The sequence below is a fragment of the Ursus maritimus genome, unplaced genomic scaffold, assembly GCF_017311325.1.
Source record: "Ursus maritimus isolate PB19 unplaced genomic scaffold, ASM1731132v1 scaffold_7, whole genome shotgun sequence".
Taxonomy (NCBI): domain Eukaryota; kingdom Metazoa; phylum Chordata; class Mammalia; order Carnivora; family Ursidae; genus Ursus; species Ursus maritimus.
Genome location: NW_024426885.1, coordinates 80,674,021 through 80,690,884, shown reverse-complemented (window position 1 = coordinate 80,690,884; position 16,864 = coordinate 80,674,021). Strand labels below are relative to the sequence as shown.

The window sequence follows — 16,864 nt, the reverse complement described above, 5'->3', positions numbered from 1 at the left end:
GGTCTATCCCATTCCCCCACCCCCCTCCCCTCTGAAGTCCTCAGTTTGTTTCTCATAGTCCATAGTCTCTCATGTTTCATTCCCCCTTCTGATTACCCCCCCTTTCTTTATCCCTTTCTTCCCCTACCGATCATCCTAGTTCTTATGTTCCATAGATGAGAGAAATCATATGATAGTTGTCTTTCTCTGCTTGACTTATTTCACTTATCTGCTAGTTCTTTTGAAAGTGGGATTCGATTTGCATCTGTTAGTCCTTCTTGTATTCCTGTTTCTAAGAAGTCAAGGTTAAAATGCCAACTTTATGTTTCCGTCTTCAAACCTGAGGTCCATTTACTTCTCCTTGAAATACATTCTTCTCTTGGCCTCCAGAACGTCATATTCTCTCAACTTTAGTCTGTCCTCACAGATTCCTCCTACAGTCCCCACTGCTCAATCCTCCTCATCTTCATCACTTCTAAACCTCTAAACCTCGTGGTGCCCCAGGATTCAGCCATAAGACCATATCTCTCCTTTATTTATATTCACGAGCAAGAAGATCTCATGTAGTTCCCATGACTTTGAACATCTTCACACCACTGGTGTCCATACTTACATACTGTTACGTATAGTGTAACCTCAAAAAGACTAACAAATTTTCTGAAAGAATATATAACTAAAAGTGAAGAGAGGCAAAAGAATATAATAATTTAAAAACCCAAAAGGAGTTGTGAAATGAGGAATAAGGAAGAAGATATGGCACATAAAGAAAAGATATAGCAAGACTGTAGGCTTAAGTCCAATTATACGAGTAAACATAAATGGACTAAATAATCTAAATAAGAAATTTTAAACGTCAGACTAGATTTAACAAACAATACTGTTTCAGTTTATAAGAGACACACTTTAAATATAAGAAAATGATAAGGCTGATGGTAAAGGATGGAAAAGAACATACCATGCAAACTCTAAAGAAAAGAAAGCTGGTGTAGCAACACGAATACCAGAAGCAGACTCAAAGGCAAAAGTATCGCTGCATGTATGGAGACAGGCACTGCATCACGGATGAAGCGTCCATTACAAAGTGACATGTAACAATCCTAAATTTCTATTTGCCTAATTAATACAGCTTCAAGAAATATCACAGTTGGAGATTTTAAAACACCTTAGTATCCGACAGAAGACAAAAGACAATCAGAATACAGAAGACCTGAAAAAATACCATTATAGAACATTATACAAAATAATTACAGACTATATCTCCTTCTTAAGTGCACATGGAACATTTATGAAAACAGTATCAACAAATTTCAAGCAACTGAAATTATTTCAAGAAAGTGAAATTCTCTGTATTAAATTAGAATTCAAGAACTGAAGCAACTCACTTCTCAACAGCCCATGGGTCAAAGAAGAAATTTTAAAGGTGGGGGGAACCTAAAAAACATCCATGGCAGCCCTGCAGCCCCAGCCCTGCCCCAGCCAGGGTCCAGACAGCTGTGACAGTAAACCTGCCAATGCTGAATTTAGCTGCCAGGAGTTGCTGCAAAATTTGTACTAAGAAAAAAAGGGGGGGGGGAATTTTTAAAAACAGCTTTGTATTGTTTTATGGCTACTACATCCAAAAACATGTGGTAGGAGAGAATTTGGCATAAGTCCTAGAGACAGTCATTCCCATCAAGGAAAGAAGTGTGTGTAGGTAGGGATTTTTTTTTTTTTTAAGATTGTATTTGTTTATTTGAGAGACAGAGTGCACACATGCACAGGCGGGGGGAGTGGAAGAGGGAGAGGGAGAAGCAGACTCCCCGCTGAGCACGGAGCCTGATGCAGGCGCTCAATCCCAGGACCCTGGGATCATGACCTGAGCCGAAGGCAGACTTTTATCTGACTGACCCATGCAGGCGCCCCTGTGGGTGAGGATTTAGTGTCCCTGTCTAGAATCTTACAATACTGGAGACAGAGCAAGCCTCCATGATTGACGATTTTTGCCTAAGGGAGGGAGTGTGCAAAGGAGAGAACATGATTAGGGAGGCAGTGTCCAGACGGAGAGACACTACGGGAACTGCCTTTTGGAAAAGTCATTTTGAGTATGCTAATGAGCTCTTGTTAAAATCTGATGCCTGACCCACTAGAGACTGATGATGAGTCTCTAGCCTGTTGAACCCATCTTTTGGGTGGATCAACTTGGAATTCACCACTGGCAAGGTCAAAAAAGACTTTTTACAATAAAACCCTGCAAGAAAGGCCTTAGGGTATCTGTCCAAAGCCTGGAATCACAGAGGTTTATCCTAGCGGCTTGCTCTGCTGTGACCTTCAGCTCTGCCAAGCAGGTGTGGTCAACCTGTTCAGTGGCAGAACTCTGTGACTATGATGTGAAATGCCAGCCCGGTGGTGCTGTGAGCTGTGGAAACACCATGGGTCCTGGCCGAACCATCTGGGTTATTATCATGAAGAGGGCTAGCTCTGATGCAAGGACCTGCACAACACAGACCACAGAAGTGGACCGTATTCTTACCTCAGGATTCCTGTGGGAGGTGCAAGGTGGTGGGGCAGTGAATCAAATCTCAATTTTAACTTCCTCTAGAGGATATCTCACCACTGTTGACTTTTCAAGAATGAGCAAGAATGAGTTTATTTGCCCCACCTCCTTCTTGGTACACAAGTCTTAGCAAAGCAGACTATTAAATGCAGCTGTCCTCAAAAAGGGATGGTCTCGAGTCTATTTACTGGGTATGATTAGGAAAAAGGGGATATGTGTGTGTGTGGGGGGGTAAGTATATGGACCTATTCTGAAAATTTTGAAAATTCAAGATCTCACCCCGACCATTCCCCTGGACGTGCTGTATATCTCCTGACAGCAACTCCAGGCCCAGAGCATGGCCAAAAAACAGTTTCGAGGATTAGAATTAATTCTGTTTAAACTATGTAAGATTTATTTAAGATTTAAGATTTTATTTATTTATTTGACAGAGAGACAGCCAGTGAGAGAGGGAACACAGCAGCGGTAGTGTGAGAGGAAGAAGCAGGCTCCTAGCGGAGGAGCCTGATGTGGGGCTCGATCCCAGAACACCGGGATCACGCCCTGAGATGAAGGCAGACATTTAACGACTGCGCCACCCAGGCGCCCTGTAAAAATGTTTTTCTGTTACAGGGCTTTGGTCTCCCTGGCACTCAGCCCCTCCAGATGAAAGTTCTGGCTGAGAGTAGAGATGACTGGAAAAACGTGAAGCTGCAGTTACTGATAAGACACACAGATTTTTAACAATGGGAGGAAAGCAAGAACTCTGACACCTGGGAAAGTGAACCTTTATAACAGCATGGGGACAGGGCTGTTGCTCACCTTCGTCCTTCAGACCTCTTCTTGGAGTTCTCCTCCCAGAGGAGAAATGCCTCTGCTGCTCTCCCTAACTGCCAGCCACGCTGCTTAACCCAACTACAAATGGCACCGAATCCCTGCTGTTCAAACTGGCAGCTGCTTCTCTCAGCCCTGCTTGATGCTCTGATCAAAAGACAGCAGCTCCTACACTTTCCCTGTGGAACACCTCCAGGTGTCATGCACACCACAGAGAAGAGGGGCAGGTGACATGGTGTCATGGACAAGTGGGACTGTTTGGAACTGACTGCTTTCAGGCAGTCCCTCTGAAAAGAGGACAAAATCAAATATTTGGACTGGTATTGGGGGTAGGGAGTCTAATGCTTACCAGACAATGAGAAGTCATGCTGGGGTTAAGGGAGGGTGCTCCTAACAACTGCAAAATCTTTATTTCCAGGTATACCCTCTGGGACTGGGCTTGCATGTGTGCATGTGTGAAAATCAGGCATTAACTTGCAGTCTAAGTGTGATCTGCACCCAGGGGTGGTTATCAGAAACATTCAAGAATTTGAGGAATACCTGGTGGTGCAACAGGCCTCAGACATGACCTCTGGGAGCGGGTTTACCTATTGGGTGGTTATTCTGTTAGAAAGACTTACAGAAGCTGTCCCTGTCTTGAGCTAAAATGCTTCACGGCCCTGCCTCAGTCTGGAAGGCATTCAAATCAGCTTCAACTGGCTGGCCAGAGCTCTATGGATAACAGAATGTGCCACAGACTTCTTCCTTGCAGGCCAAGTCTGGGCAAAATACTAATACAAACTGCTGCCCCTGGTTTGACCTTGGGCCAGGTAAAAGGCAAATGGAAATGCCTGAAGAGCATCTAGCTTTCTAAGACAGACCTTGATGGTTAAAGACTAAACCAAAATGACTGAGGAATGGCATGTACACAGAAAAACTGGCCAGAAGTCAAAAATAAAATGAGTGGTTGTGTGGGGCTGTAGGGAAAATAAATTTTGTTTCTGCACAGCTAGGACTTTTTGAGCAAATCTCAATAAAACTTGGAGCTTAAGGTAAAAGAATGAGACTTGGAAAGTGATTTATGACTAGTTAGACAGGAATAGACTCCAGAGAGACTTACATTTCAGTGGGGACGCTGGAACCTGGGGCCCTAGTGACATCCCTGGGTATAAGGCTGGAGACAGTGGTCTTCTTTCTCCCCTGAAGAAATTTACTCATAGTCCAAAGGGTTAGAGTGTAAACTCAGGATTCTTTCCAAAGGAGCAAAGGTTTTCCTCTCTCCCTTTAAAAGGGTAGGAAGACAGCTACCTCTCTCTTCTATAGAAACACTCACATTCATTTTATCAGTATATTTCACCCAAAATACCAACTTTGTATGTATGTGTAGAACACCTGATTTCTGTCTCATTGCTCCAAGAGTAAGAAACTGGAACCACAAAGTTGTTACTTAGTTTTAAGTAAAATACTAATTCATCTGTTCTGTTTCATGTGTTGTATTTATGGTAAAATTAACAAAGATAAATACTAAAAATTTAACTGTCTGAAATTTAAAATCTCCACCAAGAGACCCAATAGGTGAAATCTTCCAAACATCAAAGAATAACATAATCTCATAAAATATCATCCATAGAATAGAAAAGTATGAGACACTGCTCAACTCATCTAATGAAAGGAGTGCAGTCTTCAACCCCAAACCTCAAAACATTACAATGAAGGCCAGTTACAGGATAATAGTTCTTATGAACACACACACAGAAAAATCCTACATAAAATAGTGAAAAGCCAAATTCAGTGATTATAAGAGCAAAGTACATCATGATGGAGGATGTATTTCAGACATATCAGGTTGGTTTAACATTGGAAAATTAATCAATATTACTCAGCATATTAACAGAATAAATATGAAAAATCATGATTATCTCAATACATGCAGAAAAAGGATTTGACAAAATTCAATACTCATTCATGATTCAAAAAATAAAAAAATCAGGGGGTCACCCAGGTAGCACAGTCAGTTAAGCATCTGACTCTTGGTTTTGGCTCAGGTTGTGATCTCAGGGTTGTGAGACTGAGCCCCATGTCAGACTCCCTGCTCAGCACAGAGTCTGCTTAAGACACTCTCTCTCTCCCTCTCCCTACCATGCATGTGCTTGCTCTCTCTCTCTCTCTAAAATAAATAAATAAATCTTTAAAAACAAAAACACTCTTAGCAAACTAGGAACAGAAGAGAACTTCCTCAAAATGATAAGGCACATTTATAGAAATCCTTCAGTTAAAATCAAAATTAATTCTAAAATACTCAATAGTTTCTCCCTGAAGTCAAAAACAAGACAAAGATGTTCACCTTCACCACTTCTGTACAACATGTTACTGGCATTCTTAGCCAGCACAATAGGCAAAGAAAAGAAAAAAGGGATAAACATTAGGAAGGAGAAGTAAACTTGTCTTTATTCATAGAGAATACAATTATTGACCTAATAATTTTTAAGAAATCTATAAAACAACTACCAGAATGAGTAAAACTTAGCAATGTTGCAGGATACAAGGCCAGTGTGCAAATACCAACTGTTTTTCTATACACTAGCATTAGATGTCAATTCTCTCCAAAATGATCAATGCAATCCCAATAAAAGCCTTAAAACAGTATAGGGGTACGAGTGTGTGTGTGTATTTGTGGAAACTGACAAGCTGATTCTAAAATTTATATGAAAATGCAAAAGCTCATAGTACCACAGCACTGGCCATAATATCTGGAAACATAGAAATTATTTTAATATATTTTGTAGGTTAAAGATGTTCTTGGCAACATTCTGTATTCATGCTGTAGCCAAGGAACCTTGAAGAAAATAGCAAAGCTAGAAGGCTAACACTGCCAGATGTCATGACTTATAATTAAATTATAAAGATAAAAAACAATGGTATTGTAAAGAAGATGGATAAATCAGCCAATGGAACAAAACAGAAAGCCCAGAAACAAAACCACAAATACATGGTCACCTGATAAATGACAAAGATAAAACCACANTTCAGCAGGAGAAAGAACAGTCTTTTTACCTGTCATCAGAAAGTCATCAAGAGAATGGTAAGACAAGACATATAACTGAGAAAAGGTATTTTCAGTACATACATCTGCCAAAGATTCACATTTGGAATCTATTTTAAAACTTCTATCATTCAATAGAAAAAGACTAATGATCCAATAAAATAATACAGGCAAAAGACCTGAATAGTACACTTTGCTAAAGAAGATGCAAATAGCCAACACACACATGAAAAGACGCTCAACACCATCAGTCATCAGAGAAAGGGGAATTCAAACCTAACGAGACAGCACAACATAACGACTAAAATGGCTCAATTAGACTGACAATACCAAGTGCTCACAGCAATAAACTGCAATTAAAGCTCTCACACACTGCTCGCAGCAATATAATTTAGTACTTCTTTGGAAAACTCTTTGAACTAAAAAATATTGCTAACGCTAAATATGTGATACTCTACCCAGCAGGTCCATTTCTGGTCATACATGTAACAGAATTAAGAGTTTATACCCTCCTTAAAAAGATACACACAAGAATATTCATCAATGTTTTTCAAATACCTCAAAACAAGTATGCTTTAAAACAAGTATGTTTCAAATATACATCTTAAATATGTTTCAATAACATAGTAAAGAGATAAACTCTGGGATAGTCACAATGGAATGCTACACAGCCATACAAAGCAATAAACTACACACGACATGGACGTTTCTCACGGACATAATACTGCACCAAAGCAGCCAGATACCACACACACACACACACACACACACACACACACGGCACGTGTGTATATTCTATATACACATATATATAGTAAGAATACATACACATACGTATAGTACATGTGTACACTTAAGATCTGTGTACTTAATTCTATATAATTTATTCCTAAGGGAGGAAAAAAAGATAACATTTGTGTATAAAAGTGACACTGGGAGATCCTGGATGATTCAGTGACATCGAACATTTCAGTCATGTCAACATGCTACTTCCAAAGATCCAGAGCCTCTAAGAAGTGATTCCTGAAGACCATTTCAATGGCCTTAAAGCTCTGAACTAACCCTTTGTGATCGAATTTTCTCCTAAGTGCCATTTGGCTCATACGTACTAACTCACCCAGGTCACTCTGGCTTGGGAACTCTTCCTCTAATATCCACGGCTCCTCTCCTTGCTCCAACTTGAGGATCACTTCTGGTTTAGAAATGGAATACCCTGTGAATGAGAACTGTATGACTTGGGACAAACTGGATGAATTTCAGGGCCTCTGAAGGTGGAGGACGTTATAACTCAAAGACTATACAATTAAAAAAAATTAATTTAATCCCTGTTATGAGGGAGAAAAAAACAAATTCCTTCCGATAACCGAAATGAATAAGTCATCCTTGACCTCCAAATTCCAAAGTTAAATATTATTATACTCTACAAAAACTCTGCAAGTTTCTGTAAATAAAAAAAGACACACATACTGGGGGTCTACATGAAAAACAAACACTACCTACCCAGTGAGACAAGGTGGCTATAGTTCTCCAGCATCACATCCCTGTACAGGGACCTCTGTGCAGGGTCCAGGTGCTGCCACTCCTCCTGGGTGAAGCCCACAGTCACATCCCTGAATGACAATGATCCCTGGAAAAGCACGTTTCTGCTCAGTCTGAAGTGGTCAGAATCAGGTGATATGAAAAAAAGAAGTTCAAAGACTAACTCTTACCATTTTTTACTGTTGAAAACTGGCCAGAAAATGTTACTAAGGACCTCTACTATATAGCTTATTTTCTGTAATACTTTGTAAGTACAAAAAAAAAATCATACTAGAAATACCATTGGTGAATTATTTTGTTATTTAATACAAAAAATCTGAGTGCCCACATGTACCTGGAACTGCCCTAGTTTCTGAGAATTCCAAGTTGAATAAAATACTCTTCCTGGTCTCAAAGAAGCTATTCTCATAAGGAAACATACAAAGACATAGCTACCACAGGACTTAAAGAATCCACACCATAAACACATGCAACACAGACGGGAATCACAAAGGGGTTCTGTACAAGTTCCCATGCTCTGATTGCAGACCGATGCCTCTGATCACACCAGTGCAAAGAGGCACACAGCCACTGTTGATGGATTTCCCCCAGTCAGTGCAAGTCCCCTTCAGTTCGTGTTTTTCCCTTTCATTTTCTCCTCCTTCATTCTTTGCTTTTCCCCCTTCAGGAACCAGACACTGAAGACTAAGACATTCAAAAACAACTACATATACTAGGAGAATTAGAAAATGACTGTGCATATGCAAGGAAAGGCTCAGAAAACACCTAAGAAGACATTAAGTTTACACATCAGGCTGGTCCTTGGTACACAGACAGCCTACAACAATCAAAAAATGAATAAAAATAAACAAAAACAATAAGAAAGCACAGCAAACATTGAAGAATGGGGAGAATCTGATTTCCAGAGTTACCACATTATTAGTCAGATGCCCAGTGTTCAATCAAAAAATCACAAGGCATACAAAGAAACAGGAAAATATGAAACCATAAAACTCCTAGAAAAAACATAGGTGGTAAGCTCCTTGACATAGGTCTAGGCAATGATTTTAGATTTGACACCAAAAGCAACAAAAGAAAGAATAAATAAGTGGGACTACATCATAACTAAAAATTTTTGCACACAAAGAAAATCATCAACAAAATGAAAAGGCAACCTACTGAATAGGAAGTAATAGATCTAATAAGGGACTGATAACCAAAATATATAAAGAACTCGTACAACTCATTTGTCAAAAAAAAAAAAGAAAGAAAAAAGAAAGAAAAAATCTGATTAAAAAACGGGCAGAAGATCTGAATAGTCATTATTCAAAAAAGACATACAGATGACTAACAGGTTCATTAAAAAGATGCTCAACATCATTAATTATTAGGGAGATGCAAATCAAGACCACAATGGTATTACCTTATACCTGTTAGAATGGCTATCAAAAACACAAGAAGTAAAACAGGTGTTGGTGAAGATGTAAAGAAAAAGGAACCCTTGTGTACTGTTGGTGGGAATGTAAATTGGTGCTATGGAAAACAGTATGGAGGCTCTTCAAAAACCTAAAACTAGAACTATCATATGTATACAATGGAATATCATTCAACCATAAAAAAGAATGAAACCTTGCCATTTACAACAACGTGGATGGACTTTGTAGCATTACGCTAAGTGAAATAAGGCAGAAAGAGAAAGACAAGTACCATGTGATCGCTCTGATATGTGGAATCTTAAAAAAATATGCTCATACAGAAAACAAACCAATGGTTGCCAGAGGTGGGAGGTGGAGTATGGGCAATGGGTGAATTACTTTTTTTTTTGTTTAAATAAATTGTTTTAAAGAGAAAAGAAAACTACAGGCCAATATCCTTTATGAACACTGATGTAAAAAATCCTCAACAAAATATTATCAAACAGAATTTAGCAGCATAGCAAGAGGATTATAATATACTACAAAGCTATAGTTATCAAAACATATGGCACTGGCACAAAACAAGACACAATAGAGAGAGAGAACAGAATAGAGACCCCCAGAAATAAACCCATACCTATAAGGTCGATTAATCTACGACAACGGAAGCAAGAATGAAGACTGAGAAAAAGACAGTCTCTTTAACAACTGGTGCTGGGAAATCTGGATGGCTACATGCAAAATAATGAAACTGGGCCACTTTCTTATACCATACACAAATATAAACTCAAAAGGGGTTAAAGGTCTAAATGTAAGACCTGAAACCATAAAACTCCTATTACAAAACATAGCCAGTAATTTGACATTGGCCATAGAAATATTTTTCTAGATATGTCTCCTACAGCAAGGGAAACAAAGCAAAAATAAACTATTGCAACTACACCAAAATGAAAAGATTTTGCACAAAGGAACCCATCAATGAAACAAAAAAAGCAACCCAGTGAATAGAAGAAAATATCTGCAAGTGATATATCCAATAAGGGATTAATATCCAAAATATATAAAGGGCATATACAACTCAACACCAAAAAACAAAAAACAAAACAAAATAAACTAAATCACTGATTAAAGAAGATATACAGATGGCCAACAGACATAAAAAGATGCTCAACATCACTCATCAGGGAAATGCAAATCAAAATCACAATGAGATATCACCTCACCCCAGTAAGAGCGCCTACTATCAAAAAGAAATAACAAGTGTTGGTGAGGATGTGGAGAAAAAGGGACCCTTATGCATTTTTGGTGGGAATGAAATTGGTGCAGCCAAAACAGTACGGAGGTTCCTCAAAACATTAAAAATAGAAATATCATATGCTCCATTAATTCTACTTTCTTTAGGCATTTATCCAAAGGAAAAAATAAACTAATTTGAAAAGATATATGTACCTCTATGTTTACCGCAGCTTTATTTACAATAGCCAAGATAAGGAAGCAACCCAAGTGTCCACTGATGAATGAAGAAAGAAGATTTGGTATACAGACACAACAGAATATTACAGAGCCATAAAAAAAGAAAGAGATCTCATCGTTTGTGACAAAATTGGTGGACCTAAAAGGTATTATGCTAAGTGAAATAGGTCAGACAGAAAAAAACAAATACCATATGATTTCACTTACATGTGGAATCTGAAAAACCAAACAAATGAACCAATAAGTGAAAAATAGACCCATAAGTACAGAGAACAAACTGGTGGTGCCAGAGGGGAAGTGAGTGGGAGATTGCTGAGAAAAAGGATTAAGAGTTACAAACTTCCAGTTACAAAATAAATAAGTTATGGAGATGAAAATACAGAGCAGTAAATAGTCAATAATATTATAATCACATATGGCAACAGCTGGTGACTACACTTATTGTGGTAAGCACTGACTAATGTATAGAATTGTTGAATCAGTATGTTGTACAACTTAAACCAATATAAAGTTGTATGTTAATTATACCTCAATTAAAAAATAAAATAAAATAAAAAGGATTATATACCATGACCAAGTAGATCTATTCTTGGAATCCAAGGATGGTTCAACATACAAAAATCAATCACTATAATACACAACAACACAAAGAAGGAAAAAAACACATGACCATCTCAATTCATGCAGAAAAAGCATCTGACAAAATTCAATAATCTTTCATGATAACAACACTCAACAAAATAGGAATAGAAGGGAACTAACCCCACATAATAAAAGCCATGTATGTAAAAAATACAGGAAAAATTATACTCAGTGGTGAAGGGTTGAAAGCTATTCTTCTAAAATCAGGAGCAAGGCAAGGCTGCCTGCTTTCACACTTCTATTCAACATAGTACTGGAAGTTCTAGTCACAGCATTAGACAAGAAAAAGAAAAGGTAGTCAAATTGAAAAGGAAAAAATAAAATCATCTGTGCAAATGATATAATCTTATATTTAGAAAAACCTAAAGACTCCACAAAAACAGCTGTTAGATCAACTAAATGAATTCAGCAAAGTAGCAAGATGCTTCAACACACAAAAATCAGTTGCATTTCTATACAGGAACAATGAACAATCTGAAAAGGAAATTACAAAAGCAATTCCACTTACAAAAGCATCAAAAGAAATCTTAGGAATTAATGTAACCAAAGATGTAAAAGATTTGCACAATAAAAACTACAAAACAGTGCTGAAAGTCATTGAAGAAGACATAAAGAAATGGAAACAAATCTCATGTACATGGATTAGAAAACTTACCGTTAAAATGTCAATATTACTCAAAGCAATCTACAGATTCAATGAAATCCCTAGCAAAATCCCAATGATATTTTTTGCAGAAATGAAAAACTTCATCCTAAAATTCATACAGAAGCTAAAGAAACCTGAATATCCACAACAATCTTGAAAAAGAACAAAAGTAGAAGACTCATACTTCCTGATTCCGAAACTTAATACAAAGCCACAGTAATCAAAAAAGGATGGTACCAGCATAAAAAGAAACATACAGACCAATGGAATAGAAAAGAAAGTCCAGAAATAAACCCTCACATATACTGTCAAGTGATTTTTGACAAGGTTGTCAAGACCATTCAATGGGAAAATGACAGTCTTTTCATCAAATGGCACTGGAAAAACTGGATAGCCACATGCAAATGAATGAAGCTGGACCCTTACCTAACACCATATACAAAAATCAACTCAAAATAGATATAGTACCTAAATGTAATACCTAAAATGATAAAACTCTTAGGAGAAAATATAGGACAAAAGCTACACAACATTGGATTTGGCAAAGATTTCTTGGATATGACACCAAAGGCATGGGTAACAAAAGAAGAAACTGACAAATTTTTCATGAAAGTGAAAATATTTTCACTACAAAAGATACTATTCAGAGTAAAAAGGCAATCCACAGAATAGGAGAAAATACTTGTAAGTCAGATCACTGATAAGGGATCAATATCCAGAATATATAAACTCCTAAAATTCAGTAACATAAAAACTCCAAACAACCCAATTCAAAAATGGGCAATGTACTTGAACAGATATTTTTCCAAAGAAGATATACAAATGGTCAATAAACACAAGAAAAGATGCTCAATATCATGAATCATTAGGGAAATACAAATCAAAGCTACAGTAAAATACCACCTCACACCCATTAGGATTACTACTACCAAAAACACAGAAAACAACTGTTGGTGTGGATGTAGAGAAAATGGAACTCCCATGCACGGCTGGTGGGAATAAAATGGTATAACCACTGTGAAAAAGAGTATGGAGACTCCTTAAAAAATTAAAAATAGAATTACCATATGACCCAGCAATTCTATTTCAAGGTAAATATCCAAAAGAAGATCTCAAAAAGATGTCTGTACACTCATTTTCACAGCAGCATTGTTATTCACAAGAGCTAAAACATGGAACAACTCAAGTGTCCATGGACAGATGAATGGATAAGCAAAATGTATATATACATACAATGGGATATTACTCAGCCTTAAAAACGGAAAAAAGTCTGCAGTATGCTACAAGATGGATGAATCTTGAGGACATTATGCGAAGTGAAATAAGGCAGTCACACAAGGACAAATACTACAGGATTCCACTTGTATGAGGTACCTCAGGTAGTCAAAATTACAGAAGCAGGAAGTATCACAGGAGTTTGCAGTGGGGAGTTATTGTTTATTAGGTACAGAATTTCAGTTTTGCAAGATGAAAGACTATGGGGATGAATGGAGTGACAGAAGCACCAGAATGTGAATGTATTTAACAGCACTGAAGCACACACTTAAAAATGTTTAAGATGGTAAACTTTACGTTATTTCTATTTTAGCACAATAAAAAAGAAAAAAAAAAGTAAAAATGTACTGATATGTACTACAACATGGATGAACCTTGAAAACATGCTAGGTGAAGGAAGCCAGACACAGACGGCCACACACTGAATGACTCCGTTTGTATGAAATACTCAGAACAGATCAATCCCAGAGACAGAACACAAACTGCTGGTTTCCAGGGATGGGTAAATAAGAGAATAAGGAGAAACTCCTTCATGAGTAAAGGGCTTTATTTAGAATGATGGGAATATTTTGAAACTTGATTAAGGTAGTGGTTGCATAACACTCTGAATGTACTAAATGCCAATGAATTGATTTGGTCATTTTAAAATAGTTAATTTTGTATGTGAATTTCAGCTCAATAAATTTTTTTAAAGACATAAGAAGAAAGTGTGGAGCATAAAATTACAATGAAAGATGAAGGAGTTAAAACCATGTATCAGTAATCACAACAAAATGAGAACAGATTAAATTCTCAATATAAAGGACAGAGCATTTCAGATTAGGCTAAAAATGTCTAGTTACATGTTCCTTACCAAAAAAATATACTCACAAAGAATATGGAAAATCTAACTAAGGTGCAAATACCCCCATGACCCAAAACCTCCAGGACATCAAAGGAAGGAATCACTGGTGAGTGAGAATGGATAACATCTCCTTTTACAAGTCAAGTGGTTTTCAGTTCCTTGCTTTCAACTAAGTTGAAAGAGAAATTAGAGTTGTATTAAGAAAACAGTTTCATTTACAATAGCATCTAAAAGAACAAAATACTAAATAAACCTGAGCAAGGATATGTAAGATTTGCACACTGAAAACTATAAAACATTACTGAAAGAAATTAAAGACCTAAGTAAATGGAAAAACATGTCACGTTCATGGATTGTAAAACCTAATCTTGTTAAAATGTCAATATTCCCCAAAGTGATGCACAGATCCAATGCAATCCTTACCAAAATCTTAACAGCCCTTTCTTTGCAGAAATACAAAGGCCAACATAAATTCATATGGACTTGCAAGGGCCTTGCTGTAGAACACAGTTTGGTGGTTTCGCAATAAACAGAATGACCCATCAATTTTACTCCCAGGAAAGACGTGAAATAGGTCTTCAAACAAAAACTTGTACATGAATGCTCACAGCAGTACTGTTCTCAATAGCCAAACAGGGAATCACTCCAAATGTCCACCAACAGATGGATACACAACAGGTGGACTATACATCAGTGGGATATCATTCAGTCATAAAAAGAGATGAAGTAGTGGTACATGCTACGACATGGACGGGTTTCAAAACATTAAGGTAAGTGAAAGCAGCCACACATTAAAGACTATATATATCGTATGATTCCATTTATGAGATATCCAGAATAGACAAATCCATAAACAGAAAGAGGTTAGTGGTTGCTAGGGGCTGGGGAGACTGGGGAGTAATTTGCGCAGAAGTCATGGCCCTGCTCATTAAAGGTATAGGGTTTACTTCTGGTGTGACGAAACCGTTCTGGAAGGAGAGGGTAGTTATGGTTGTACAACATGGTGAGTGTATTAAGTGCAACTGAATTCTATACTTTAAAAAGGTTCAAATGTGAATTTCATGAGTGGAATCCCTCACCAGACTGCAAAAATTTAGATTCTGCCCACCCCCCAGGGCTGTCACAAAGCCTATCTCATCCTACTGACTACCCTAGATCACTGTGGTCTGCCCAAACGTGCTCCTTCTTTGAACAACCATGAGTCCTAATGCTGGCACAATTCATGTGCAACTCAACTTTTCCCCTGAACTGGACAAGACTTACTCTATGCCTACCACTTCTTTATGCAATTGCAGGACTGTCACTGGAAGGTACACAATGCCACCAAATGAAGCTTATCAAAAAACTTATGTTCCAGTTTCAAAACTCAGTAAGATCACAAGATGTGCATTTATCTACAAGGCATCTTTGCCCTACTGTATTAGAGGTCAGCAAACGCAAACATTTTTGGTAAATGGCCACATAATAAATATTTTAGGCTTGCCAAGCCACACAGTCTCTGTCACAACCACTCAACTCTACCCATGTAACACGAAAGCAGCTGCAGGCACAAATGAATGAACATGGCTGTGTCCCAATAAAACTTTATAAATAGACACTGAAATCTGAATTTCATATAATTTCCCATCACAAAATACTCCTCTTGATTTGTTTCTCAACCACCTAAAAGTTCTTACTTTGTGGGCCATAGAAAAATAAGCAGCAGGCTGTATTTGGCCCATGTACTGTAATTTGTTGACTTGTGCTCTGCACTTGCCCTGATGTTAACGTATTCATTTCTACTATTTCATATGAAAGTACAAACATTTTATGAACCTCACATAATCACTGTTAGGCAAAACTGGGAATAAATGAACAACTCACCTGGGTTGTGATCATCTTCTGCTGGCCCTGGAAGATTGTGGAAAACTGTAGGGGGACAGCTGAGAAGGAAAGAACCATCATAAAAGATGTCACGAGCCTGAAAAACCCTACATAGCTGCTGGCAAAACACCTCCGAAGCAGAGATGCCTTGAGAAGGGGCAGAAAGGATGACAGGAAAGGAGGGAGCAGCCCATGCACAATTCGCAGTGGTTGGACATACCAGTTTTTAAATGTCAAAACATTTGTTTTCAGGGCATCTGGATGGCTCAGTTGGTGGGGCAAGCGACTCTTGACCTTGGGGTTATAGGTTTGAGTCCCATGTTGGTGTAGAAATTATTTAAAAATAAAATCTTTAAAAACCTTTGTTTTCTCCTGATTTACTAACAACGTATGCTTTAAAACAGAAAAATGAAAACAACAAAGTACACTAAATAAACAAATTAGGAAAAGCCAAGGAATGGAACATAATGCTTTCATTAAAACCGATGCTGAGCAAAAATATATCAAGTCTTAATGTTCATTCTAAACCAGAGAATCCCACTAGGTTCTGGAAAAAGGGATGGGTTTTTAAGGGCTGGTCTTTTCCCAAAGGAAAAAAAGAGCTTACTTTAACTCAGCTTCAGATTCTCAAATGTATCTTTTGATTAAAAACAACAAACTGGTTCTGACTTACCTGTTGTCAAAGCAGAAAACACCTGCCTGGCCATCAAGCAATTCAATGTCTGCTCTTGTTCCTGCCACAACAAAACGTGTGACTATGAGCAGGTAAGGTAAGTGAAAGAAGACCCATTTCCTTCCCACCCTATCCCACCCCCATCTTTAAGCAGAGCACAGATAGGTG

The 16,864-nt window shown here is 37.8% G+C and overlaps 1 protein-coding gene across 14 annotated transcripts in view; it reads right to left on the bottom strand.

The window, feature by feature from the left end:
- Positions 1–16,864, bottom strand: part of LOC103661954 (zinc finger protein 37A-like) — a 79,386-nt gene that overhangs the window by 61,329 nt on the left and 1,193 nt on the right. For all 14 annotated transcript variants that reach the window (XR_005833315.1, XR_005833314.1, XR_005833313.1 and 11 more), the window contains exons 2-5: positions 16,697–16,757; positions 16,024–16,082; positions 7,848–7,974; positions 7,465–7,560 (exon numbers count right to left, since the gene is read on the bottom strand). Coding sequence is in view for 3 of the 14 variants with exons in the window: in XM_008689632.2 (XP_008687854.1) it covers positions 7,465–7,560; positions 7,848–7,974; positions 16,024–16,082; positions 16,697–16,757 (343 nt within the window). In the remaining 11 variants the exon portion in view is untranslated. The remainder of the gene's footprint in view (positions 1–7,464; positions 7,561–7,847; positions 7,975–16,023; positions 16,083–16,696; positions 16,758–16,864) is intronic.